General features: G+C 41.1%; 1 protein-coding gene across 2 annotated transcripts in view; it reads right to left on the bottom strand.

Moving 5' to 3' along the window:
• The window catches only part of LOC125979042 (protocadherin-15), a 106365-nt gene that overhangs the window by 69472 nt on the left and 9009 nt on the right, over positions 1-27884 (bottom strand). The window contains exons 3-4 of one of the 2 annotated variants that reach the window (XM_049737083.2): positions 17663-17717; positions 3164-3282 (exon numbers count right to left, since the gene is read on the bottom strand). In XM_049737083.2, coding sequence (XP_049593040.1) covers positions 3164-3254 — 91 coding nt within the window. In that variant the 5' untranslated portion in view covers positions 3255-3282; positions 17663-17717. Of the gene's footprint in view, positions 1-3163; positions 3283-10627; positions 12369-17662; positions 17718-27884 lie in introns of those variants that run through there. The other variant, XM_068652471.1, reaches the window with a different exon arrangement.

Below are 27884 nucleotides of genomic sequence, written 5' to 3'. Positions count from 1 at the left end.
GCCTTTGATAGGAGATTCATTATCTTCATTATCTTGGAAGTCTCACCAGTTCCTTTGTGGAGGGCCGAGAATTAGAACGCGCCACTCGAGCCACTTCCTCTTCCGCAGTAGGCAATTTGGTGGATTAATGTTGTTCTTTATGACATTTTCCTTAATCGAGCCAGGTGGGGATTTGTGTTCGGCGTGGCTGCCCTCTATTTGGCAGGTTAAAGCACTTGGCGCCTGCATTTAAGGGGTCGATGGGTCGGGAGAAGGCTGGCAGTGGCTCAGACGACCAATCATTGCTAATGGCCGCCCATTAGGACAAATTAAACATTGTTTGTTTTGGTTTTAGTCTATGCTGTGGAATTAGAGGATTATCTTTACATAACTTATAGTTTGAAGTGACTGCACCAGTTGATGTACAAATGTAAATCCAATTTATGATGTTTTGACATATTTGGTTAAATCTATGTATTTATGGAGACTTTGCTGCTCCATTTCTGCCAGGTTTTTAATATATGCCTTGGTTAGGTTCTGCCATTTTGTAAATGGATTTTGGGCAAAATGGCTTGTTGTGTAGTAGGTAGTCACTCCAAGGAAAGTTGCCTTATGTGCTTCTATGGGCAGAGAACAGTAAAACAATTATAAGAGGCGTACCTCAGGGGTCATATGTAAGTACTCAACACTTGCTGTTGAAGCAACCCTCAAAATAGTCTCATTCCCAAATCTATGAAATCCTCTAAATGATATTTACAGCTCATTTCTGTTCTGATGACTATTTCTTGATGGTGGTAATATTTTTCTTGTACTATTAGCATGATACTGCTCTTGTACCAGGTCTCATTTTGTTTCTGAGCAATGACAGATCTGAAAGACCTCAAATCATTGGCGGCCTCCTCATGCCGGAGCGAAATTGCACGGATCAATGCGCAGGCAGACCGAGCTGCTTGGTTTCTTTTTGCATGGCATCTCCAACGGGCTCCCTTGTCTCGCCGATCATTACCCGACAAGTCTTCCCCGTTGGGAGACTTCTCGTGGTAATTGCCCGTAGGTTCTTATTCTACGGGGTCAAAATTGGGTGGATGCGTCAGAAGCGACAGGGAAGAGGAGGAAGTTTGTCGTGTGGTGTTATTGATTCGAACATCAGATAGAGGTGTAGATCAGGGAGGGGCAATTTAAATGCTGGAGGGAGCCTTCATTTTTCATCCGTGCTACTGCCAGGCCACATAGGACCAGATGAATGGCAAAAAAAAAAAATCTAAATATGAGCAAAGTCTATGTATTTAAGCAGTTAAGTTGCTCATCTGTGTCGTAGAGGATCAAAAGGGAATTTTTGTCGCCGTCTCCGGCGATTAAGGGTCGCAATCAATGCCCTCCCCCCCCCCTCGCTCACATACCAAGAAGCTCCAGGCAGGGCCAATTGGTATAAAACCCCCTGCAAGCTCACAGCTCCATCTAAGTACGACGACCCCCCTCCACTCAGTCTCCATCCTGCACTACGCTGGAGCCTGATTACAACCCACTGGCGGACAGATTAAACCCCATCCCGCTGTCAATCCAACGCTCCCCCCCCTTTTTCCAACTAGCCAGAACCAGGGCGGCACATCTGGCCGCTAATCAGACACCAATTGTGGGTCAGAACCAATGTGCAGAGAAAGGATGGCGGCAACTAATCCACACCCTACACACGTAAAACTGATGTGCGTTTACATGCGGATTAAGCGTCCGGAGGGATTTAGGCGTGATGTATGGCCGCTTTACATCTGGCCGCTGCCTTCCGGATTGTGGTTTGACCTTCCGTGCCCCATCGTTGAACTAGCAGGCGCGGTCGTCTGCACTCGTGTTAGCATCGATTGGCGTACAAGAGGTGCAAGGCGGCGTTTGAGCATGTCAGGAATACTCCCGGAATGAGATTACAGCAGCAAAAATCAAAACGAGAACATGAAGAGAGAGGGGATTACTAATGAAACATGAAACGAGGGAGCGGAAAGGCGAGTGAGTGAACGTGTGGTTCTCTTTGGTCTTTTGGATTAGTGCAGATTAAAGATCCCGTGCCTTGCTTATTGTCTAAATAAAAACAAATTCGGTTTGGCGTTATATGACAGCAATGACAATGGACAGAAAGAAATGATTCAGTTCGATTCAGATTCAGTGATTCAAACACACCGGTGCCATATGTTCAATCCCAATCATGCTGACATCAGCTAAAGGCTAAAGGTGCTTCCAGGTGGGCCAGGGAGGGAGATTTACGAGTGAAAATAAAATCCGCCCCTGCTTATACCTAGATCATATCTCTGGGTGGAACTAAAGACTCACACGGGCAACAACAGCCTCATTGGCTCGGAGCTAATAAGAGCAAAAAAAAAAAAAATACACACTGCAATAGACGTGTGTATTTGAGACATTGTTTCATCAGCTTTACACTTTGCCTGACTTCGAACAACGTGGGGGGGGGCCCTTTTGTCAGGATGTATTGAGTCGCTTAATATTGTAAAGCGGTGAAGCCAAATTGCCAATCTCGACTTGCATATGTTTCTCGAGTTTCCTGTCAGGCAACAAGAAAAGCTGCTGAAACACAATTAAACACCCCCGTGTGCTGCTGCTGCTGATTCTGCTGCTGCTCTTGCACTCCACACGATTACAAGAAATTAATGGGGGTCGTGAAAAAGGGGGTTTCACCAAAACTGAGACGAAACACTGCATCGAAACTTTTAGAATCCATAAAGGTAACCGAGCGGATTGTCGCTAAACCGATCTAGTCGTAACGGCGAGAATTTCCAGCCGTTTTGGATCAGTAAACACCTAAGTGCTAACCTTACTAGCGCTAAATGCTACGTTGCTAGGAGCAACGGATTGTCCTACCAACACAGTGTCTGAAGAGGGGCTCATTTTAATTTTTTTATTTCATTTTAAATCCCTAAGTAGCTTAGCACTATGCTAGAAACTCCCTTGTGTTTGTTGTTAGCATAACGCTAGTGGCTAAGACGTATGTAATTAATTTTACAAAACAAAATCAATGTTTTGTCGCATCAAGGCCATCATCGGGATGAAAAGTTTAATGTCAGATTTCCTCTTCTGTTGTTGCAACAATATAATGTCAAAAGATGTCAGACGGTAATAATCGTGTTTTTATTCTGGCTAAACAGCACGGCTGCTTTTTGGCAAGAAATCCCGCTCTTACCGTCCGTATCCTGGCCCCAGACGGCTTTTAGCGAAGACAGGATGACCATTCCTGTCGCCAGCCATCTGATAAACCATCGGCCCCGTCGCATCTTCTGTCAAGACTTATTGTCTGCCAACCTGGAGGAGAGAAAAAAGATTCTCATCACAAATATGCTCGGGAAACCAACAGCTCTCCTCCTTCGCTAGGCTGTCACTTTTAGTTTGAAGCATACTGAACAGAGAGAAGACGCTGGCAGTTTGGGATGAAGCTCAAGTATTAGTTCCGCCTCAATCTTAAAACCCCTGCTGAATTCTTCTCTCGTGATGTTTTTCACCGTAGCGGCTTTCCGTTGTTGTTTGGAGTGGCTCAGGTAAAATGCATGCTCAATAGGGTTTAAATGACTCAAGTTAACGAGGTAGCATTGTGGAACTGATTAGCTACAGGGAAAAAGAAATGTTTTGAAATCCAAAGCAATGATTTTGAGGTTCCACTGCATTTATTTACATACGGTTTATCCGACGCAGCATTTTAATGAGTCAATCGCGACTTTCCAGACCGGGTGTTTGGGGTTGTTTTCTTGCTCCCAATCAGTTTATTTCAGCTGGCAGCATCTTTCTTTAAATTGGCTCGATCCGTAGACTTTTATGTTGATTTGTCTGCTGCCGTCACGTGAAAAAAAAAAAAAAAAAATCTCCAATTAGATTAGTGAGAACAGCCCAGAAGAAGCAACACAAGGCCAAGTTATTAAATCCTTCCAACTTTGCTTGAACAATCGGCCAAAAAAAAAAAAGGACAAATCGTTTGAAAAGATTTCAGATGAGCTGGAACCGAGATTGTCAGCCGGGGTTTCTCTCTCAAGACTTTCAATCTGAGATCCATTTGATGGAAATTCCTGCCATCACTATCGGCAATCACGTTAGCAGCTGCTAGTGTGTACAATGTCACACTGTTCCACTTTGTCAAAACTTTACTGTCGGTTAAACCTTCCTCCAACTTTTTTCCCCCGGCAAGTTCACAGCAGGTAGAGCTAATTCTCCCGCCGCAAAGTGACAGGGCGTGAATCGGAGAGCCCGTGATGACAGTGTGATCAACCTTAAGTGCGGCGCTCGAGGGGAACACCGTGCACCACTTCCCTCGATGAATCTACCTCGCTAGCGCCGGCAGACGTGCCTCGACGGGGTCACGCTTGGACTAACGATGGAACAGATTTCTAAATAGGACCAGTTATTCTTTTTTTTTGAAATGTCAGCAAGCTATAAACTAGCAACACAATTAGCATTAGTTAGCATTTAGCTAGTTTGAATTACAGGTACCAGGTGTCGTATCTGGCCGATACAGACGAATACCGCGTAACACAGTGATTGACTGTTAATCAACTTTAATTTGGTTGATACTTTCTTTACAATCTACCTGGATCAGTCATGATACTGACCTTTTGATTGACCCATTCTACTCAATACACTCTAATTGATTAACAAGCAGAGGTCGCATCCCGAACTACATCTCTGCTAATTTGTTTTGAGCGATCAAATCAAGCCGACCCTAATCTTGAAAAGGGTCTTTCTCGGGGGCCAAGATATGAGCCGAAAAAAAAACCTCGGGTCACTGGAATAAAATTGCCGGTGACTGAAGATGACTAGCAGGTAGGTTTCACCGACGGCCACGGCCATCCGGAGAAACCCGAAGTGTCATCCGGTGAAAAGAAAAAAGATAGATGATATCGTTTTGCTGTCTCGATAGTTATTGTTGCAACGACAACTATGATTTCGCCATCCATCTTTTCTGTATCACGTCAAAAACTGCAGTCTTGCATAAGTGGTAACCCCCACGGAGAGAAGTCATTTCATTGCACAGCATCTTCCGAAAGACATTTCTAACGGAGCACTGAAAGCAAATTACTTTAAGTGATCCATGAGTACAGTTTTGCCATTGAAAAGGAAAATCCGTTAATTCATTCACACCTTCAGCACTGGAGTCAGATGCTAATGTTAGCCGCTTGCTAGCTAGCCATCAAGTGACACTTTTGTTTTTTGGTAGATTTCTACTTTTTGTTTTCGTTCCGTCATCCCCACTGACTTAATGACTCAAAACTGGCGCAACAATTAAATAACTGATTATATAATTATCAATTTCTCAAGGCTGCAGAAGATGGCTTCCAAATAGAGGCTTGAAATTTTAGGTGTGCGAAAGGCGCTCCTCAAGGCAAATGATACGAATCTGATCAAATGTTAATGTATTTATAATTTTTATGGACGACGTATCGCCAAAGATTATTCAAAACTAATAACAAAGCCAGCTGAAATTGCTTATATGATATCCAAGGTTGTTCAAAGAATGCGATGGATCATTCTTCAGGGAAACTTAAGAAACACTTGATCTACTTATACTGCTACGATAAGTACCCTGGGATAAAACAGGCTTGATAATTACAAAGCGTTTGATAACTGCTTGCTAAACTGAGATAAGCATTCATACTGAATCACACGCTGCTGTTTTCAAACGCTAACGATAATGAAACCTTTGCCGCAGTGAAATAAAAATTAAAGTGTCAGGGACTTTTTTTTTTTTTTGTCGGGGTAAACAACCCCCAGCTGTGTAAGCGACAGGCGCGGCAATAAAACGTCTCATTTAAGTCGGTGGAGAAAAATCGCCATTTTCAAGTGGCCAGACGTCCTCATCAGTCTCGCAACCAACATCCCACTTCCTCCGTAACGCAGGTAATAGAATATAGAAAGAAGCCGCTATGGCGTTTCCGAAAAAAAAAAAAAATCTACCTGTTGCTGAACCTAACCGTTAATTCATTAATGTTACTAAATAGGACTAGAGAGTACCGATACCAGGTATCGATATCAGTGCAGATCTTATTTTACACTATTAAGTCCTCCCCGGCACTAGTTGGCGCTATATTTTGGTAGTTCATCATATGGATGATTATGATATGATTGTTGCTGTTGACAACACAGACACGTTCCGCCGCAACGCAAACTGAAAGCAGATCTTTGTCGCCGTGTCGACAAAGCACCCGCCGGAGTAACAGAACACCATTTCGAGCGAGGCGAAACCGAATGCTGAAACCCAAGATGCCGTCTCTCGCACACTTACACACACACACACACTTTTAACAATCAATTTGCGAGCGAGATCAAACGTAAGGACGTTAAACCCAATCGCGATTCATTACCTACTGTGAGATACAATCAGCGGGTAACAAGGGCGGGGCTTTAATGACAACTCGTGTATTTGCGGCTTGTACGAAGATTCCCATCGGGGTAAACATCCAATCGGACGACTGCCGCTAAAATTTGATAGCGCCCTGACAATCTGATCGGCTATACAACTCAATGATCTAATTCTCACCTTACTCCATTTTATATGACGACCCTGAAAGTTTGTGTTCATTGATTGACAGCATGAGGTCACGCAATTTACATACAGCTTTCATCCGCCTGAAGCATCAAGTGGGAAGCACGAACTCCTCAATTATTTGTGTTGGGCTGTGAAGGCGTTGAATACTTCACACCTGGTTTTGTAATGTATCTGTAGACGGAAATAGATTTTTTTTTTCTTCCGTGTTTGAAGTAGAACTACAGAAGAGGAGGGAATATGAAACAAGGGCTCGGTTGTTTGCAGAGTCGACTCCAATTCTGCACGGAAGAGAAAGAAAGACGACACTTGTGTCGCGATGACGTCGTGCGGGAAGCTGCAGGCTACCGAGTGTTGTTTTTATTTCACGCTATAGTCCAGAGTTGTATGAAAGATCATTTACATCCCTTTGTACATTAGATACAGTGGATATCGAAAGTCTACACACCCCTCTTCAAACGCCACGTTTTTGTGATACTAAAAAAATTAAACTTTTTTTTTTTACCTGTCGTGCACAACTCAATAAAAATGAAAGGCAAGTCAAAATAAACAACTGAAATAATGCAGTTGTAAAAGTGTGCACACCCTAAAAGGATTTCAGAATTGAGTTAACCCAAATCAACTTTGAATGTTCTAGTAGGCTTTTTTTCCTTCCTGGTTTGCTGTTGGAGCAACTCGTGCTGTCCGGGAATATATTTTAGCACCCCCCCGTATGTTCTTCATACAATTTCCCAGGAGAGATGAATTATCCTGCCATGATTTGGCACCATATGAATAAAATGCGACTTCCCCGAAGCAGCTCAGCATTAACTAATGCAACTCCTGGATGGCGCCGTCGCTCAATCGATGTCGGAAAGCAGACCCCGCCCACTTCCCCGCCGCTCCAAATATTTACCATTTTCCTCTCAATCTCATTTGCATGCATCACCAGCCAATGTAAACTTCTTCAAAGCAGACTGACTCCATCTTCTATCCTCGCTATCGCCTCCAAGCACATTAATCAAGGTTTTTTTTTTCCTCAAACACATTATGTTGATTACTTCTCTTAAGAGAAGCCACTTTTTTTTTTTTTTTTTTAAACCAACACAATGACACTTGTGTTAATTGACCGAGTGACAAAAGAACAGCAAGAGAGAGAGCGAGGACAGCGAAAAGCAAACCTCCGCATGAGAAGGCCTGCGTGAAAAAGGTGTCATTGACCGAAATGGGCTGCCAACGGTCTTCTCGCTGTGTTTGACTCATTCCCATGCCAGCTTGCAGCTGTTCCACTGGCCCGCTACTAATGGATCCTATTTGCACATTTAATTCCATTAGGCGGTGCAGACTTACAATGTCTGATATGTGACACTGAGCTGCTGATCTGACAGAGCTGCCCTTCTCACTTTGAAGGGAGACAATCAGTAGGACACGCTAAAAATTGGGATACGCCCGATTGGAATGAATTAAAAATACCTGAAATCCGTTCTGGCCTCGCTCCAAAAACATTTGGTGGGTTTTTGTTCAACGAGGAGAGCTTCAAAAAACATAAAACTGGCAAGAAATCCTCCCCCCTGCCCGAAAACCCTAAACTAGCTTAAAACGCTAACTTTGAAATCCTATATTGAGATGCTAACCCTGTAACAAACAGTTTTAAAAAAGCAGCGGCGGGATGAGGGTGGGCTAGGGGGGGGATTTCACTTGACAATGAAACAGCGGGATGAAAGAAGGAAGGAAAAAGAAAAGAGTCTGGATAATAGTAAAACTATTTCACTCGCTCTTCTTGCTCCACATGCTTCATTATTCACTCGGGACCAAATCATTTCAAGCATCACTACCCTCGGGACTCCTTTCAAATAACATTGAAATTCTCTCCCGGAGGTGTCCATTGTACATTTAAATTTGTACATTTGGTGACATTTGTTGAATGCTAAGTATATATTTAAAAGATATATAAATAGATATATAGATAGATAGATATAGATAGAGATATAAAGATAGATATACACATACATACACATACATATATTATATATAGATATAGATACACACACACATATATATATATATATTTGTACTTATTTTTAAAGATACACATACACACGGAATGCCGCTGAGTTAATCTTTGCCAACTATTTACCAGGCGCTCCTCTCTCTCCATCTTTTGGTCCAAACAAGCCACTCCATTACTCCTCCATCTATAATGTATCCCCTCTGATTCACTCGAGTTACCAAAGCACCTCTCTAATTCACCCTGTTCACAGTTAAAATTGAATATGCCTTAAGCTTCCCATCTTCCCGCCATGATAAAGAGGACAATCGACCTTCATATAACCCCGGAAGCACATAACCGGTGTAAAACCTCTCATCTCGATTATGTGGAAACGAGCGCAAACTAGCTTTTGTATTCGTCTCGTCTATTGGCCGCTTGGCTTTAAGGATTCCAACAAGATAGGATGTTAGTTTTTCTTCAAGTATGTTAGTACTTTTAAAAAACACATTGAAATCATAAAGTTCGTTTGCTATTCTAACCTCTGAGCCCTTCGTTGAAACCTGAAACTCAAAAGGGCCAACAAGCTAGCTATCGTCAACAGCAGATATAATAGGATGGGGCTTTGAATATAATCACTAAGGTAATGGCCATTCAAATAAACATTTTAATTGGCAAAAACAGTGGGAACATATGCTGAGTAGAAAATAATTACCTGGTACACAAAATCAACGGTGAAGTGTGCCTGTGGGACGCAATGGATGCTAATTAGACGCTAGCCCCAACTGTGCTATTGAGGTGCAGCGCATCAAATCAAACAACAACAAAAAAAATAAAAATACAGGAAATGCCAATTGAAGTTGCTAGCTAACATGACGTTAGCTCCATTGATTATCATTGATTATTCATGCCTGAGCATTAAAGCGGCGAGGGTTACTTTTACGCTGGTGTGCATGTGGAACAAAAACCGGCTTCACTACACGAAAACAAACTTTGCAGCAAGAACAAGGCAACAGTATGAGAGCATCATGAGTGTCATCATCAAAAAATCATCACCCCAAAGGATTCAAGGATTTCGCCAAAGGTCTCGAATATCCTGTTTCCGCGTTTCGTAGTGTTATCAAAAAGTGTCAGACCTAAACCCGCTAAGATGCTTTTCTGACACATGCGGCGTGGGGTGGGGGGGGTGGGGGGGTCGCAAGGAATACTTGGTGTTGGTTATAGCAATAAAAAGGGGAGGGGAGGGGGTGAGGGACATGAAAGACATTTTAAGAGCTTCGAGCTGCTGTAGCGTAATCTGAAGTGAAACCTGTGCTAAAACATCCGCAGTACATAGAAAAGTTTTCGCGTCGAGGGCGGAGTAACAAATTTGCTTTAATCCTCAGTGGTTCCATTTGTAAACCATAAAAAAAAAAAAAAAAAAAATCTCTTTTCTGCCAGGTTTGGCCTTTTAGGTTTCAAACACGACCGTCTCTATTTATCTCACACAGCTGTGAGGTTGACGGCAAGTGCAGCCGAACCACTTTACTACTCAGACTCGTTTGTTCACGTTCTGGAATATGGCAAGTGAAGTCACCGCCGTCATTTGACCTCTTTTTGAATGATTTAAAAAAAAAAAAAAAGTTGAATATCTTGTTACATTGCTTGTAATTGACTAAGCCAGTGAAAGAAACTGAAGTAATTAAGTTTTGGAGGAGGCCCGCATTGGGCTAAGTCCCGCGGCGCAGGCTGGAATGATAAAACTAACCTCTTATTGATATGCATATGAAGCACATAAGTGAGTAAACTAATAAAGGAAAGCAGCTGGCTCGCCCTCCGGGGACGAATTGACCCGAGAAACATTCACTCATAAGCTTCCTGCCTTCCGAATAAAACGCGGGGCAACGAAGATAAACGCGGTGGGAGCCTCGCTCGAATTAAGTGGAGCATATCCGGTGGAGTGCCGTCAATGGGATATAATCCTCGGGTAATCTGGCATGGATGCTGTGTTTCCCTTAAGTGATTGGTGGCAAAGGTGAGGGCAGCGCTACGAGGGGGTGGGGGCATTAAACGAGCACGGGGGTCATATTTGACACATGGACGAGACAACCAGCAGAGACTGTTTACATGCCACGCTTCAGATAAATCGATAGCAATCTCAAGAAGCGTCTTACCATGTTCTGGCTGTAGAGAGAGAAACCCCCTGTTGAGAAGGAGATTGGAGCAAAGCAAGGGTTCCCTTCATCAGTCTTTATAGAAAGGTTTCCACGCTGGGTTTCCACAAAAGGCAGCCCTGTTCAAATCTCTTTGTGTCTCGTCCTGTCTGTGGTCATGACGTGGAAAGTAGGTAAGCTTATTACAACGGTCAGTAAAGGTGAGCCAAGCTAAAGTATAGTCCCGCCCCCCACAGTGTTGATCTGCCAGATATGCAACTTTGTGTTGGAGCTGGTGGTCAAACTGGGGTTTGTGGACCTACAGGTGTCCGCGAGTTTGAGGGTCCACAAAATAATCTGCAATTTTTTTTAATTTATGCCTATGAATAGCAAACGTCTATAAGTAAAAAGGCCCCAGAAGGCTTGTAGATGCCACAAAATGGTGGCAAAGCATTTTTTTCCAGTCAGCGGCTAGCTTGCTACGGCTATCGTGGTAAGCTAACAGCAGTCTTTAATCAAAACTCCTTCTTGTAAAACAACACCAACAGATGCCGAATAAAATTCCTTTTTTATGTCTCTCACAAAAAACGACTCTAATGGAATAATAACAGGAAGTAACAGAAAACCTACCAAAATAAAACGAGTAACAGACTTGACAGAAGCAATATTTTAGCTGAGTTATCCACATGGATAGATTGAGCTTGCTGTTTCTGGATATTTTTTTTCCGCCCCGCTTATCCCTGTCAGCCATTGAGGCAAATATCCGTCTAACTTGTACAACTTTTAAGACACCCAAACTCCAGCACTGTTTTAGTTTCACTCCATTAGTCGGATGTGTCCGAGACGGGTGCAGCATACTGGAAAAAAATAAAAACTTTGCCTGGAGGCAGTTAATGGTGATTCACCTGCGACTTTGCAACAATTGCTTCCTTTGCCCAACTGAACCAACGACAAAAAAAGTCCTCCATCAATAGCTTCTGATTAGCCGCCGTGCTGAATAAATCCAAAAAGGTACGCTCGATAAAACAACTTTGGCATTCCTGAGACTCGGCTGGAAATGCAAAACGGAGAAGCAAACGACGTGAACTTTCCGCAGTGTAATTTGCGGAAAGGAGCTAAATAGGTTTGACTCATTTTGTTGATGCAAGTTTTATGAAACGAGCTCAACGGATTTCGCAAACACAACAACTTATCAAGGACAGCTAATCGTTTTTAGGCATTCGAGAGGTTCACACATTTTTTATGGCTTCAAAGACACACAATTTAGGAAATGTTTTAAAAACGTGTTTACTCATCATGGATGCCTGATAGTCCGTGCAGTTAGGTAAATAAACTCTCCGGACTAGATTTAAAACGAGAGTTGTTTAATTTAGCTTCTGATGATGACATCACAAGTCTACTTTTTGTTTTCTGCAGCAAAAGCTGACTATGAATCAGCTTAAGCCACGGTACTAATTCTCTTCCCCCGGTGAAAACAAAGGCCAAAGGTTCACGGAGGAGTGCAATGTGATTATAAAGATGTAAAAAGTCAGATCGCTAAAAACACTGGTGAAAAAAAATCCGAAGCCGCCATGTTTGCGTGCATTTCCTTTTTTCGTCTGATGCTTCTTTATTGACTCATTACGAGGAGCCGTCAATAACGGCATCGTCGAGGCCTCTTTGGAGGAGCCGAGATTTATTCTATTTGTTTCCGTTTCATGAATAGAGTTGTTTTCATTATGAGTTTATTCCCCAAAGCAGCCAAAATGATTTGTTTTAGGGGAAAGTGCTTGAAATGTTTGGGCCTCTTATACGGCGGTCTACAAAAATTTTGCTAATAAGCAACGTGAGAAGTTATCGATATAGAGGAAGTATGACATGATTGTTTTAAGATTTATGTGTTGTATCGTTTTCTATTAGCTTATCTCGTCATGTAAATTACTGAGCATCCCGAGAGATTTTCTGCCCCCCTCCTTTGAATAAAACATTCAAAACGTGCTTGCCAATTTTCCTCATAGTCAACGAAGGACGTAAATGTTGCCAATAGCGTTTATTGATTTAATTTCCACGGCAGCCCGTTTCGACAGCCAAGTAAGCTACGCGTTAGCCACGACATTTCAACAATGAATAATTCCCAAAATGAAAATCTAACATCAGCCATTTCAAATTGATTTTTTGATTCGCCATCTTTGACCCTCGCTTTAGAGGTCCGTTGCTTAATAATTTCTATTCCTTACATTTCAGCGTGGGAGGAAAGTTCTCGTGCCGCCTTTAAAATGCAATCAGAGTATGTTCTTGTTCTTCACAGCCTTGACAAAGCAGTCTCAACAATGCCACAACCCCACATGTAGGAAAGAAGAAATAATAAAATAAATAAATAAAAAGTCATCTCCAACAATGTTTTCTACTCAGAACAAATTGATTGTTGTTGGAAGTGTGCTTTCCCAGGGGTACGCATCAAGCGAGTCAACCCTCCGACATCGTGGTGCCTTCGAGCTGCCTCTCAGCAATCCCATGGGAATGTGCGGCGAGGTATCTATGGATGTACAGATGGAGCCATGCAAAATAACTGGCGAGCCCTTCAATTATATAATGAAAATGTAAGTGGCGGGGGAGGGAGGGTTCATGCGTTCCTCTGTTTTTGCAGTTAGCAAAACAATGCAAAAAGTAGCTGCTTGACTTGAGGGGATGGATGGATGGAAATAAGGTTTCGAGTCAAATATCTGCAAAAAAATATTTATTTTTTTAATTTTCAATTTTTATTCAATTGAAAAATATTGACATTTTTAAAAATTGGAAATCCCAACCAAATTTATGGGGTGTGGTTAATTCGCCTGGCTGTGAAGCCTGCCCCCTGCTGGAGGGTTGCAATATATTTTTGATATAACCCCCTCAAATGAACCACAATGAAGCGCGAGTATATTTCAAAATGGTTCGAAATGGACTTCATAACTGTCCCTCCGAGATCAGCACCCCTGCATTCACTTAAAGGTCAGTTCTTTCATTTTCACATATTTGAATAGTTTTCATCCATTAGCGACTGTCCATGAGCTCGAGTGGTCGCTTACGGTATGCCATGTCGGCATCTGTGCAGCCGCCCACTCAGACTTAAGTATTTTTTTTATTTACCCGCCGTGATAAACCTGCCTTGGAAACCATGAACTATATCATAAACTATTCTGCAATTGTTTTTTGACTATTTGACTATAAGTGAACGTTAGCATATTAGCACATAGTCTCCGCAGTGTATTGCCTACAGGCAACATTTTAAACACTGGATACAGATCGAATTGGGCTTTTTGTGCAAATGAAAATGCCAAAGGGGACTTCTGAGTCAGATAACTGTCAGGAGACATTTTTTTTTCTTTCCCCAACACTGACAGCGAAGTGTGATAATTAGAGGTCAGGGCTAGCGAATGAGTCGGTAAAGAAGACGGAAGGTTCGAGAAAGAAGGTCAGAAGAAGCCAAAAAGACTGTCAACAAGGGAAAGAAGTGAGTAAATGCTGAGAGGAAGCAGGTCAACTAAAACATCGCAAAGTAAGGAGACATTAGGGGCCTGCAAAAGCTCCTCGGTCATCCAAATGTCAACGTAAAAGGAGGGAATTGGTTGTTTTTTTGCTTATTATAACAAAGCCAACAGGAAAAGTAGCTCTTTAGTTCTCAATTATATTAGGTAATCTGAAAAACACAAAGGTTCACCTGACAGATTTTTTTTTTCCCATTTATGCGTGAAAAATTATCCTCTGGTGTCAAAAGCCTTTTAGCGAGCTCTGCAATTTCAGAGGAATCCCGCAGTGGTACTTCAGGTCAATCTCACCAACCGCACCGAAAAAAAAAAAAAAAAAAAAAACATCCATCCTTCATTTAACGTAATTATTCCGATCCACCTACATGCAATTTCCAGTTGCGGGAAAACAAATTGAAGCCGTATGCGTTTCAACTGTATGAAAATATTGTTGTGACTGCTTCTGACAGCGTCGAAGGAATAACATGATAAATATGATTACCTGTAAAATCAAAAGGGAGAGCTTGTCAACAAATATTTGTACCCTCGTAAAGTGATCCTCGCTGCTGTTTACCAATAATATGTGCCATGTAGTCTGCAATCAGCGGCGTGCAACCCAAGCACCAAATCTGTCATTCAGAACCCGACCCCCCCCCGGGCTATAGAAGCCCACACGGAGGGCCCGTAATGAAAATGTTCCCTTTTTCCCTCGTCTTGCTTTCCTATTCCCCTCTTCACGCCGCTCCCTGGTAACACCATTTGACAGCAAGTTTTCCCTTTTGTGGCCAAAAGGCACCCTGAGAAAATCCAGAGAGTCTATTAACACCTGCCGGGGTCCAACCTTGTAGGGTCTTATTTGAAATTCAGCGGAGTCGAATTTCAATGAGTTCGTTTTTTTTTTTTTTAAACAGTATTATTTAGCATACAGTAATGATACAATCCAAGAGAATGTAAAGAATTCAACAATTTGTGCTTTATAGTTTGTTGATGCTTCGGGTTTAGCACCACGGCCACCAGGGGGCAGTATTAAACTCACATATATATATAAATATATAGAAGAAGCTACTAGTAAGTCATTTTTTACAGAGGACAAAGAATCTGTGCTTACGGGATGTGTTTTGTTGTCTATCGACATGCATTTTACTCATCGCAAACAGAAAGGGAAAATTTAAATAATTTAAATTTACAAGGTTTGTTTTCAAGTGACCTTAAAAAAGGGGGGCATAATATATATGCTGAACACCTGTAGCATTTTTATTAGATGCTCGCCAAATGCTCATTTTATTCTTAATTCTGTGATGCCCACTCTTCTTGTCTTATCGACTTTTGATGGGATTGGATTGCATCTGTCATGATAGATAAGGGGGTAGAGGACAGAAGGGTAGATGCTATCAGGAGTTAACGATAAGGATTGAACTATAAAAAAAAATTTGACTTGACAAAAAAAATCCATACTATATGATACATGTGACTCCCCCTCAAAAAATAAATCACATTTCAAACTGAATTAAAGGGAATTTGCCATGTGATTAATTTTGTTTCGTAGAAAAATACAGAAATGATCACACAACACAATACAGTGTGTTGCTAGCTAGCTAGCTAGTTAAGTCTACACCGCAAAAATGCATCTTCCCTCAATGCCGCAATTTACAGAACAGCTCCGTGTTGCTATTAAAATTCCGACAACAAAAGATGGGATTATATGGCTTCCGCCCAAAAAAAAAAAAAAAGCACACAGCAGATTTATGTACAGATGTTAATAATCCGGCTCTGCTCTGCACATACTGTATCACATGAGGCCAGAATTTCAAGTCAGAAAAGAGATTAAGTCAATTGTGTCTAAAACACAAAATCATTTTCAACTCATCTAATGTAAGGGAATTGTGTCATTGTGAGGTTCTGAAGGAGAATGATTAAAAGTGTTGCAGTGGAGATGTAGGAGGAGGCATTCTTTTTACATTTTCCAAAAGAAATCCCCTGGCAAGGTGACAAGTGCTTCATCAAGAGCTAAATGGGCAGAAGCCAGCGACGCTCCATCAGGATTCATTCTTTGAAACAAAACAGAGCGACTCATCTGAAGCAATAAAAGGCTCGCGTGATTAGAACCAATGGCTCCGAAAGCATTGGAGCACCCTTAGCTGTGATTTTGCTCACTCATAAGTAGTACCATAAAAAAAAAAAAAAAAAAATCGAATGAATGGCGCGCAATAGCGTAATGATGAATTGTTAAAATAGCAAAAAGTATTTGTGTCATTTCGGCATTTTTTTTACTCACAGTGGAGCATTTATGACTTTCAAATGACTTTGGTTGAAAATTGGAGCGCTAGCTGTGTTAGCTAACGATGCTAAGGATAGAGATTATTAACAACAGATTAGCTTGCGCATGAACTGTTTTCACGATTAGCAGTTCAGTATTCCGAATTTCAAGGCAAAATTTACCTTCATAAGTAGTACCATATAAAAAAAGATGCAAAAAAAATGTAATGAATGGCGCGCAATAGCATAATGATGAACTGTTAAAATAGCAAAAAGTCTGTGTCATTTCAGCGTTTTTTTTGACTCACAGTGGAGGATTTATAACTATCAAATGACTGGTTGAAAATTGGAGCGCTAGCTGTGTTAGCTAACGATGCTAAGGATAGAGATTATTAACAAAAAATTAGCTTGCTCATGATTAGCTGTTCTGTATTCCGAATTTCAAGGCAAAATTTACCTTCACGGTTTTTGCAAGTACTTTATTTTGAGGAAGCCCATCCAAAGCACAACGATGCTGACGGTGCATTTGATACAAATATGATTTCTGCTCAACACAACCAGTTTTTTTTTTTTACGACATGCCATTGATAGACGCAGAGTTGTGAGTCTCCCGCGCGGCGTTACGGGCCGTTGGCAAACTTTTCTCGCGCGTGCACCGCTTGCGGATGTTATTACGGCCCTAAAATATGAGTGCATGCGTGTGCTTTTTGAGATATGAGGCGTGCGGCGTCCACACTTCCGTTGCGAATCCATCTTGCACATTGCTCAAAGGGAGCCCCCACGGTTTTCAAATGGGATAGCGCTGTTGGTGGGGGCTATAAAGAGATGTGAGACCTATTGAGGTGAGTTGAGGATATAGTACTTTATCGAAATCATATTTATGACACTGTCCATCTTTGCAAGTGAGATGGAGTATACCATAGCTGAACAGGAACGTCTCAGTGACCCAAATCAAAAGTCAAACTCGAAAGGCAAACAGGTCGCTTACTATCAAGGGAATGGTCAAGAATGATGTGGCTAGCACCCCCCCCACACACACACCCCTCTTAAATATTTACCAAGTAAACCCTAGACGAGCAGTTTTATGATGCCAAGAGATTTGCACAAGACCGAGAGCGTCAGCAAATGTCAGGATGAATCATCTAAGTCACATGAATAAATCATGGCCAAGCTATGCTTTAGAAAAAAAAAAAAATATTTGACCCTGTCTCATTCAATATGTCTTTGGGATGTCCTACACAGGTCCATGCAGACTAAGGACACTGCTGGAAATATATTTTGTCACATACCCGAAACTTAAGAAAATTAGCAATACCTGATTGGAGCTTGGTTGATGATACCACATTGCGGCTTGAGTATAATGCAGGCACCTATAAAAAAAAATAAAAATAATTAACATCTTCAAAGAATGGATTTGCAACGTCATTCGAACGGCGAATCACTGTTTTTTAAATAGTCAATGGGTCTTTTTAGCACTCACATAGAAGCTGCTGTCAGCCACAGCTCACACCCAGACACTCACACGTGATGCAAATATGGCTGAATGAAAGTGACATGTTTGGATCTGGGCTAAACATTTATTTCCATCTGTGGCTCACTTCTTTGCAGCACACGGGGGTTGTTTTGCACGCACGCCACTGTAATGCTTCCTCGCTCTCTCTCTCTCTCTCTCTTTCCTGCTTTCTCCCAGCCAGTGTGTTTTGTGCGTGAGAAAAGCAGAGTGACAGAAATGCTGCTTCGGTCAAAATCCATGCATGCAAGCCCAACAATGTAAGATGTCAATATTTGGGATTATTGGGGTCTTTAAAAAAAAAAAAAGACGCAATTTGTCCTCATTGTTAAGCGTACCATGTCGGGGTCATAATGCCTTCCGGTTCAATTTACGACGGAGATCGATGGAGTGACAAGCACAGCAAAAAGGTTTGTTAAATAGTCAATGGGTCTTTTTAGAGAAAGATTTGTGTGAAGTGCTTCAAAAAAAAAAAAAAAAGATGAATGACAGCTTTACAGTTCCTTTTTATGGCATCAAAAAGAACATTTGCAACCCCGGTGACTTCTCATTTTGTACTGTATCAATAGTGTTGGTGTCTCTTTTAATTTTGGTGAAGGCTAAAAGGAACACGCCGTTAAGAGAAGCGCATTGATTTGTTGTTAGCCTCGTTTTGGAGTCCAAGGAGAGCGGAAATGTCGTCGTGATTTGTTTTGACACTTGGCTATACTTTGCGTACAGTGCGAGCACTCAAGCCGAGGCTCAGTCCGTGTCCCTGTAGTAAAAGCACTTCAATCGTTAGCGTTGACTTTCTGTCAAAGGTAATTTACTCGTACGATGCAAGCTGGAATTTCGGACGGCGCACGTCCGTCTTTTGTTGCCATTCGTCATTTCGCAGAGAATCCGATTGATGCAAAGTCAATGCATCGCTGCCAGACGATTTTCCTTCAGGACTTCAATAAATAAATAAAATATATAATAAATAAAATATATAATATATATGATACAGTATAACAATATAATATAATATAGTAAATATAGTAAATATAATAAATATAATAAATATAATAAATATAACAAATATAACAAATATAACAAATATAATATAATATAATATAATATAATATAATATAATATAATATAATATAATAAAAGCCCAGGAGCTGCATCCCAAAAAGTTCATAAATGCCAGGAGACCATTCCTAGCCAAAGAAAAACAAACATTATTGCGCGTCCGGGGGCCCATACGGAGACAACAATCAGCCAGCAACAAATAAAACGCACCCTCGCAGTCTAATTGCAATGCTTTGTCACGGTCTTCCTCGCTAAATAGGATCAGAGGAAGAGAAGAGAATCCGATGAAATTATGACGATAAGCTTGGAAATAAAAATACACCACCCGGAATGGACAAATTAATGATCCTATTTGTACATTATTAAGAAATTGTGCTGAATCATCATTAATCCCGATTGGACGCTAATGAGGCAAAAAGGGGTACACGACTCGGTACGTTGATTCAGGCTTTTATCACAAAAATACTCAAAATGAATTACCAGACGTTTAAAAAAGCGCATCATTATTTCCGCTATTGAAAGTTGAGTCCATGGAGGCCTCTGATTGTTAATCAGTTAATTACTAGTTCGCCCCATAATTGATCAAGGGAATTCCATGAAATGCTCAGTAACGATTGAGGCAACATTCAAATTCTATCAATCACATCACGGTGAGACGATTAGAGCAATCTTCTCATGACCTTGCCGATTGTCAATTAGATCCATTCCCACGATTATTGCGGGAGCATCGGAATCTCAACCCACCTGGAGATTATATCCTCTGTGGGCTGGGCAATTATCGACCTCTTCGTCCCGGCGGGTGAATCTGCCAAGAGCCGATTTGGTCATATTAACATCGTGAGTCGAATCCAACATGATCATTACCAGTTGAGAATCAAAGACATGATTACGCCCACGCAGCTGAAAACATCCACACACACGTTATTATTGGCTGATGTTGTTGTTGTTTTTGTCGAGAAAAGAAATGTTGCGTTTCGAGAAAATACGCAAATTTGTGCGGGAAGGCTATAAAGGAAAATCATTTCTTCCATTACGGTAAGTGGAAGGCAGAGAGTAGAAAGCGACAGTCAAGCAAAACAAAGTAATAATCAAGTTCAGGTAAGTGTTTTTTGTTTTCCTGACAACAGCATTTTCACAAACACAAGAAAGCACATCAAACTGAGAAAAATAACGACAACTCCCGACGGTAAAATCAAGATTAGAAGCTAGATGTAAGAAGTTTGGAGAAAAAAAAACTATAATGATCAAAGTCATGTGACTAAGTGGAGATATCGCTTTGAGGGGATTAGGACTCGAATTAGCTCAGAAATGGCCGATTAAATCCAAGTTTTTGCTTGATCCCCATTTCCGTCTTTCGGTAATGACCGGTATTCATCACGGGCAGTTCGCATCCACGCAACAACGAGTAACAACAGGATTACGATTTGATTCTTCTCCACGGGCAGCCGCGTTGGATTTGCCGAAAGCGTTAACTCGATCGATATTTTCAATCGAGGCTTCCCCGGCGCCCATTAATTGCACGACGGTCTTTTGTGCAACTAGTCACCAATTAGACTGCTGTGAAGGATGAACAATCAGAGAAGCGACGCTGGGAAATGAGTCATAGGTCTTTTCTGCCGGCATTCTTCTGTCTCGAGAATTCTTCCGAGGGAAAAGTTTGATTGTCTGGCCGATGCTAACGTAGCGTAGGGACAAGACTCCGACTGTGCTGCACTGCGTTGGATTCAACTACCATCTTAACGGGGGAGTGGAGCCCTCTCATTGTTGAGCACTTCAAAAGCAAATATAGAGGGCGGCGAATGAGCGAGAGGACGACGGAGACGTGGAAATGTTCCACCTGGGAGAGGAAGTGAACATAAAACAGGAGAAAACGGGCAAGGAGTGACGGTGCGGAAGGGAGAAGCTCGTTCGGTTATGATTCAAGACCGGATGGAAATGTGTCGTGGATGGTTTGCTTAGCTCGCCGCTGACCCGCAGGTGCCGCTTCCACGAAACTCCCTTAATCTATATCCATGGATTGGATTCCGGCATTTCCCGAGGAGGCTATTAAAGAGTTCTCGCCATTATTAAAGTCATGTCGGCAAGTCTACCGGTCCTCTAAGAGTAGGAAAGTGACTTTTCAATAAACTCCGGAGAAAGTGGAGACACTGGGATGATTTAATTATGGACTGATGATTCAAATGAGCACAATGCAATACGTGATGCAGCTACTGGAAAAACCAACTATTTAGTGTCACGTCTGCGAGGTAAAAACCAAGTAGACCTTGGTTGGTTCAAATTTGAAGATATAAGACCTCAGATTCAAGGTGGAATGGTCAGATCAAAGGTGTGAAACCCGAGGCTTGGGGGTCAGATCTTGCCCAGTACAAAAAAATGACGTGGCCCGCGAAATCAAATTATGTCGATTTCACGTTTCTTGCTAAAATACCATAATTGCCAAATGTCTTGAAAATGTTGAGATTTTGCAAGCATGTTACCCTCTTTCAAAAAATAAATTTGAACAGTTTTTACTGGCTCAGATGAAAAATAATTTAGTACAATGAAAACTTCGATTCCATTTGACTTCTTTCGCAACCCGAGTCAGCTCATTCTCAACTCCAAAGCAAATAACAAAAACCTACACCGGAAAATCTTGCAACATTGTAAACAGCAGTGAAGAAGTGAAAGCGTTGGTGGGAGGGAAATAAAAATGGTGAATGGGGTGTATTAATGCCGCGTCGTTCGACAAAACGCCGCTCGGGGCGCTTGAAAATACTCATTTGCTAGCACAATGATAACAGCAATTACAGAGGAAATGAAACCGGCAACTTGCTGGGACACCTAAAATTGACGTTTGAGCTTATTGAGACTCACTTTTTAAAAACAAATATTTGAGCGCAACAAAAATTCTAAGCTGTTCATGTCTGTTCACTATTAAGAGCAGCACAATGTGCATTGAACCGACAACACAGAGTGTCTGAATTAATTATTTTAATCATAATTAATAAGTTTATGACATGTTTTGGTAAACTATAATTCATTGAAAGACATTTTTGTTGTTTATTGCGACGCTGGAACAGATTAACGGCATTTCCATTCATTTCAAAGGAGAAAGATGATTTTAGATACTATACACCGAACCACATGCTGCGACACCAGTGACCTTATTACCATTCCAACGTGTGAAATCCCGAGGTTTAAAAGGAGCTGTCATTTTCCGACTTAATAGACCACGCTTGGGCCTCCAAAAGTCCTACGTGTGATCCGTCAAAATAACGGTGTTCTGCCGTCACTGTCGCGTTAGCAACATTCAAGTCCCCAGGAAGGCTCGTCCTGACTAGAACCCTTGGCGCCGTAAATGGGACGCTCCACGGTTTTATCTGTAGAAAATGAAGAAGTTTGAGAGTGCTTTGACACCAGCCCTCGTGCTGCTCCGCTACGTTCCTAATTACCTGCCTCACGGTCTCGCCGCTATCTTCAGGAGAGGGTATTAGTTAATCTGTGTCGCGCTAAGGAAAAGATCTGCATAATCACTCTTCAATAGTGTCTCACATTGATATTTCATCCTTAATTAGTGGGCCTCTTTGAAATATCACCCGATACATGGCCTTTTATTTAGCGGAGACACCTTTTTTTTTTTTTTTCCTGCATTAAATTGGAGCAGACATTTCATTTAAATTGCTTGAAAGAAAAATTGCGATTGGAGGAGGGAAGTAGACTTTGTTTTTGGCTAAAATAGACTTCTAGAAATGAGAATCGACTAAAAACCAAGACGTTTTTTTTCTAAATTATGCGCTATTTAAGTGTTGTGGTAAAGTAAATAAGTCAATAATAAATAAATTAATAAAATAGATATGAATGAATAAATAAATAAATAATAAATAAATAATAGATAATAAAATAAAATAATAAAATAATAAAATAATAAAATAATAAAATAATAAAATAAATAAAATAAACTAAATAAAATTAATAAAATTAATTAATTAATAAATACAGTGCAGTTTTACCCAAAGTCAGCTCGCGAGCACTCTTAATGAGGACAAACAGCATAAAGAACGGATGTAAAAATACAAAGCGCTACCTTTTAAGACCTTTTGATGATGCTCAAAAAATAGAAAATACAAGGAAATAATAATTGGCTTCTTCCCTGAGCCTCCTTTCATCTCTATCGTAGCCTCGCCACGCGGTGGTTGGTCATGTTTGCTGCTTAAACTCTAAACGGTAAATCCTTTCGGGTGACAACCGGAAGAAAGCCATTTTTCCATTTGTGTGCATTTTTTCTCATTTGGAAGAGGCTCGCCTATTTGCGCTGGCAGATAAAGCGGCAGAGGCGCACAAAGAAGCAGGTCACATCTAATCTGCGACACGCTCGCACGCGTCCCGTTGGCGCCCAAGCTTGTTTTGTGTGTGTAATTGCGCTCTGCTAGAGGTAGTATTGTAATTCGCAAATGAGGAAAGGCGGAATTGTGACACAGGCTTGATGAACATTCCGTGTCGGAAAATAGGGAGATTATTGCAATGCATTTTCACTTGTTTTGACCATATTGTCATCTGAATTGATTTTTTTCGATGATATAATTGAACCACAAGAATGTTATGACGGAAGTAACCATCATTTTCAGCATTTATTTACTATCAGACATATATTTATTTATTATCAGAAATATTAGGGCTGTATTGCGTTCTTATTGCTGTATTTACTTTGTATATAGCTAACTTGTTTTAGCTAGCTTTGCTAGCTAATGTGTGCTAGCTAGTTTAGCTTATTAGCTAACATGCAGATCCTTAACTACATCACTGTAGTAAGCTAAATCAATAAAAACAAAAAAGACAATAAAAACTCTGCCCATTCATTTTGAACTACTTTGTCCATTAAATATTACTTTTGATACTTAATACATTCACTAGTTTGCCAAAGTTATTTTCCCACAAGATACTTATATTTTCACTCAAGTATTGCTTTCAAGTACTTGACTGCAAATCGCTTTTGTAAGCTCTTAAATCACCTCAGCGCAATAACGCAATGCCCCGTACCTAAGTCCACAAGTGTTAGGAGACCCTCCGCCATGGAGATGTTCTCTGCTACCATTGATCATCGTTGCTCAACGAGAGATAAGATAAAAACCAATGGATCGCTTTAGTCTTTTTACTTCGACTTCGAGGTTTAATAGTCTCGGCTGTAATTATCCGGACTTAATGGGAAGATGGCCACGGCCCCTTTCTCGTAGTGCCGTTTCGTTTGCCCGAGCCAGCCTTACTTCTTGGAAGTCAGAATGTGGCTGTTTTCTCACTAGTAAGTGTCTCAATGGCTTTTACTGACCATTAAAGCCCATCAGCCGCCGCGCGTGTTAATAATAAGGGATGTCGGCGCCTTAATGGATGCCACCCCAGGTCCGACTTGAAGCTGCGTATGGAATTAATTCATTTAGCTTTAGCATTTATCTGGCAAATGACGCATCAGGCTAATCAATAAGTCACTTGTGAATAGTTCATGTTTGTCGTGACTGTTATAGTTTTGCTAAACGATAATTTCCCCACTGAATATGGTTCTAAATGAGAAAATACCGGTTGGTGCTAGACACAAATTGAATTTAGGAACTAAAAACACTTGATATATATAAAATTAACAGTTTTTTATTAATTGTTTGTATATTCTTATTGTATTTTATTGCGGGCATTTATGAGTCAACTGTAATTGTCTATTGAATCGCATAAACATTGTTCTAGAAAAATAAAATAAAATTCCCCATTTCTTTCATAACTCCAAAATATGTCATTTTTGTTGCAATCTGACATTTGGAGTAAGTGAACGGTCTCAAACAAAAAACAAATCGAACAGGCAGGAACTTATGAGGCACTTAGCACCAATTAAACAAAGAAACAAAAGCGCCAACTAATTAAACTGGTGGCCCGTCAAGGCTGGCCCGAACGGCACCAGACGCCGACTTGCTGGAAAACCCAACAAAGGATTAACGATGAATGACTGAGCAGAAGTTGGGGGGTATTTGCATGGATAAGACACAGGTGGGAGATGCAAGGACAACCAGGCCAAGCGAGGCGAGGTAAGGCGCTGAGTGATAGACGCGGAGGGGACTGGGGCCGGCTAGACGTAGCTGAGAATAACAATCAGCCCAAAGAGACCGGGCACAGGGGGATGCGCGGGAATGCAGCCAAGAAAACGCAACTCGTGCTATCAAAAGCACCCGGTTGCTTTATACTTAAATAAACTTGATAGAAAAAATATAACTCGATCAATCGAATGTGAATAATCGAACGGTTTGTGCGTCGTCTGCTGTTTGCGACAGTAAGTAATACATTCTGACGTACTACAGAGATTGAAAGGATTGTAGTAAAATTTGTATTTTTGGAAGTGCAGTGTTCAAATATGTAACTAAAGATTTGTAACTTCCGGAATAGCAATGCTAGTTTTGTTAGCACGTTTAGCGCTATCTTGGTTGTTTGCTAGCGGACCTCAGTAGGGTAAAGTTTTGTTTAGTAAATACAGAAGGTTTCATTTTTTTTTATTTTATATTTTGTTTGATAGTAATATTCAACTAGGAGTGGCAATAATCAGCTTGATGCAAACATTTGTTTCGTAAAATACGTATCTTGAAAGTCTCGGTCATAATACTAAGACTGTAACAGTACTCCGATTTTTTATCTGAAATTCTGACGTAGAACATATTTGGTAAGCAACAGTAAGTGGCTGGCCCAGATTCACCTTTTGAAAAAGATACAAAGCCTCTTCATAGAAAATTAATAAGCTTACTCAAAAAAGGAAGACTATAAGGAGAGCGGGGAAAAAAAACAAATTGCATTAAGATGACATTTAATTTGGCAGCCATTGTGCTTTTTATCGACTTTACATTTTGAAAAGGAGTGGGTGAGGCAGAAAAAGAAATGAATCGTTGCAACTTTCATGAAAAGGGATTACAAATTCCACTCGGGCTAAATTCCTGCGCTGCTGCATACTTTGACCGACCGTGCGTTCAATCTGTTGATGGAGACTGTAGCGGAAACATTTTTTAATTTATTGGCAGCTTTTATGAATGTTGACTTTGTTTGATCAAGGTCGTGTTTGTTTTTTTTTTTTTGTTTCTTTACAAAAAAATGGTCACATTTTATACAACACTTTTATAGCTCTATATAAGAATCAGAAGTCCAAGATTTGAGCCTTGCAGTCTTCGTCATGGTGTCGCGTTTGATTCCTTACGGCCTGCCCCGCCTGAAGAAATCCGTGAAATGGAACGGAATGTATTGAGACCGCCTGTTGTCAATGTTATAGGCAAGGAGATTGGAACACAAAGTGGTAGTAGGTTCGATTCAAAATGAACATATGGGGAAATGGATCAAAACAGAGTGCAATCTCATCTGACATGGTGAAGCAGCATGTGGTTCGTTAGCCAAAGCTATTTTCTTGCTCGCCCACATTGGACGCAAATACTACAGTCGGTACAGCATTGTGAAATCGTCTCCATCTGTAGTTCGACATCACAATCTGCTCTTGACGGAAAGCCCCACTACGACCTCGGCTGATCAAAACAGTTGTAATTTTCCACTTGAAGACTTTTTGAGGCAACCTGGGACTACTCCTTTAAAACTTGATTTCAACACTTTGAAGTCCAATCTTGATTTAGGTTACAACAGGAGCCTTCAATTTTTCTGCAAGTCCCCCTCCAAAGTCAATGAGCACTTCAGCATGCTTTTATGTGAAGTGGCCATTTTTGGGCTGGCCTTGCCCCGTTCCGCAGCACTCCTGGCTAAGTGCTAGCATGGCCGTCTAAGAACGAGAAGCTCGCGACGGTCATTCAATTACATTGGGCCTTGTGCGGTCGCCATGCCGACTAAATGGAAAAACTACCCGCGACGACCACAGCTATTTTATTTTTTTTGATTGTTTTGCAACGCCGCAATGGAGCTACAAGCGAATATGCCGCTTTGAGTATTTGAATAAAAACTCATTCGAGTTCACTTAAGAAAGTCATTTTCGCTCCACTGATGTGAGCGTCACCTGCTGTTACGGGTAACGGCCCTTGACACGTTTCACATACCTCCAACTTTCTATTTCGTCTTTCCTGGGCTAAAACAACAACGCGGGGGTGCAATCAGGAAATAAAATGGGGACTTTTTCCCATTTAATTGCGCTTCTCAAACAAACTTCAAAGCGTGCAGTAATTCCCCGTCTTCGTCGGCGCTCAACAACCCCCCCCCCCCCCCCCTCGGTCCACCATCACTACTTGTCTTCTTTATTAAAAGCGCCAAGCCCTTCTCCTTCTCCTTTGAGCCTGTCATGTTCAAACACACATTGCCGGGCTCCTTTGCTGGGCAGGATTAATGAAATATTTGATCTAAAATGTCAAAATAAGGGGAAGGCATCTCAGTTGCACTCTTGACTATCAGAAAGAGTGAAAATTATATCTAATGGTATACACAACTAGAAGGAATGAAAAAATATTTGGGGTATTTTGACCGTGTTTTGGCAAGTAGAATACTATTTTTGTACTGGCAATTTCAGAGTATGTTGTTGTCAGTTCATTGAATCCAAAATATATATAATTTCCTGAATATGTATTCATAATTCTAAAAAAAAAAAATTGACATTTTTGAAATCCACAAGTGACTTAATGAAATGGGAACTACAGAAAAACAAAGACGCCGTCGTCTTTTTGGCATTCGACCAGTGAAGCACTTTCAAAGCTGGCAAAGTGACAGCTGAAGAACTCAAAAAAACAAAAGTAACAACAAAGTTTTCCCACCACAACATCCCGATTGCGGGTCAAACGGAGCCCTTGCATCACACACCCGTTGGGGCTTGTTTGGTAAACCTCATCTAAGGAACGTGCACACACGAGCCGATGTATCGTGACTGCCGGGTGAATTTCCAGAGTAGATGAGCTGAAAAGAAACCTGAAGACTGTTGATCTTCAGAAGGCCCACTTGTATTTTTTTTTTCTCTCTTTTGATCCTCACACAATAACCACAACATTTTTTG

This window comes from Syngnathus scovelli, chromosome 12 (genome assembly GCF_024217435.2).
Source record: "Syngnathus scovelli strain Florida chromosome 12, RoL_Ssco_1.2, whole genome shotgun sequence".
In the NCBI taxonomy this organism is placed as follows: Eukaryota; Metazoa; Chordata; class Actinopteri; order Syngnathiformes; family Syngnathidae; genus Syngnathus; species Syngnathus scovelli.
Note: the sequence above shows the minus strand (reverse complement) of the source record. Positions and strands in the feature narration are given on the sequence as shown.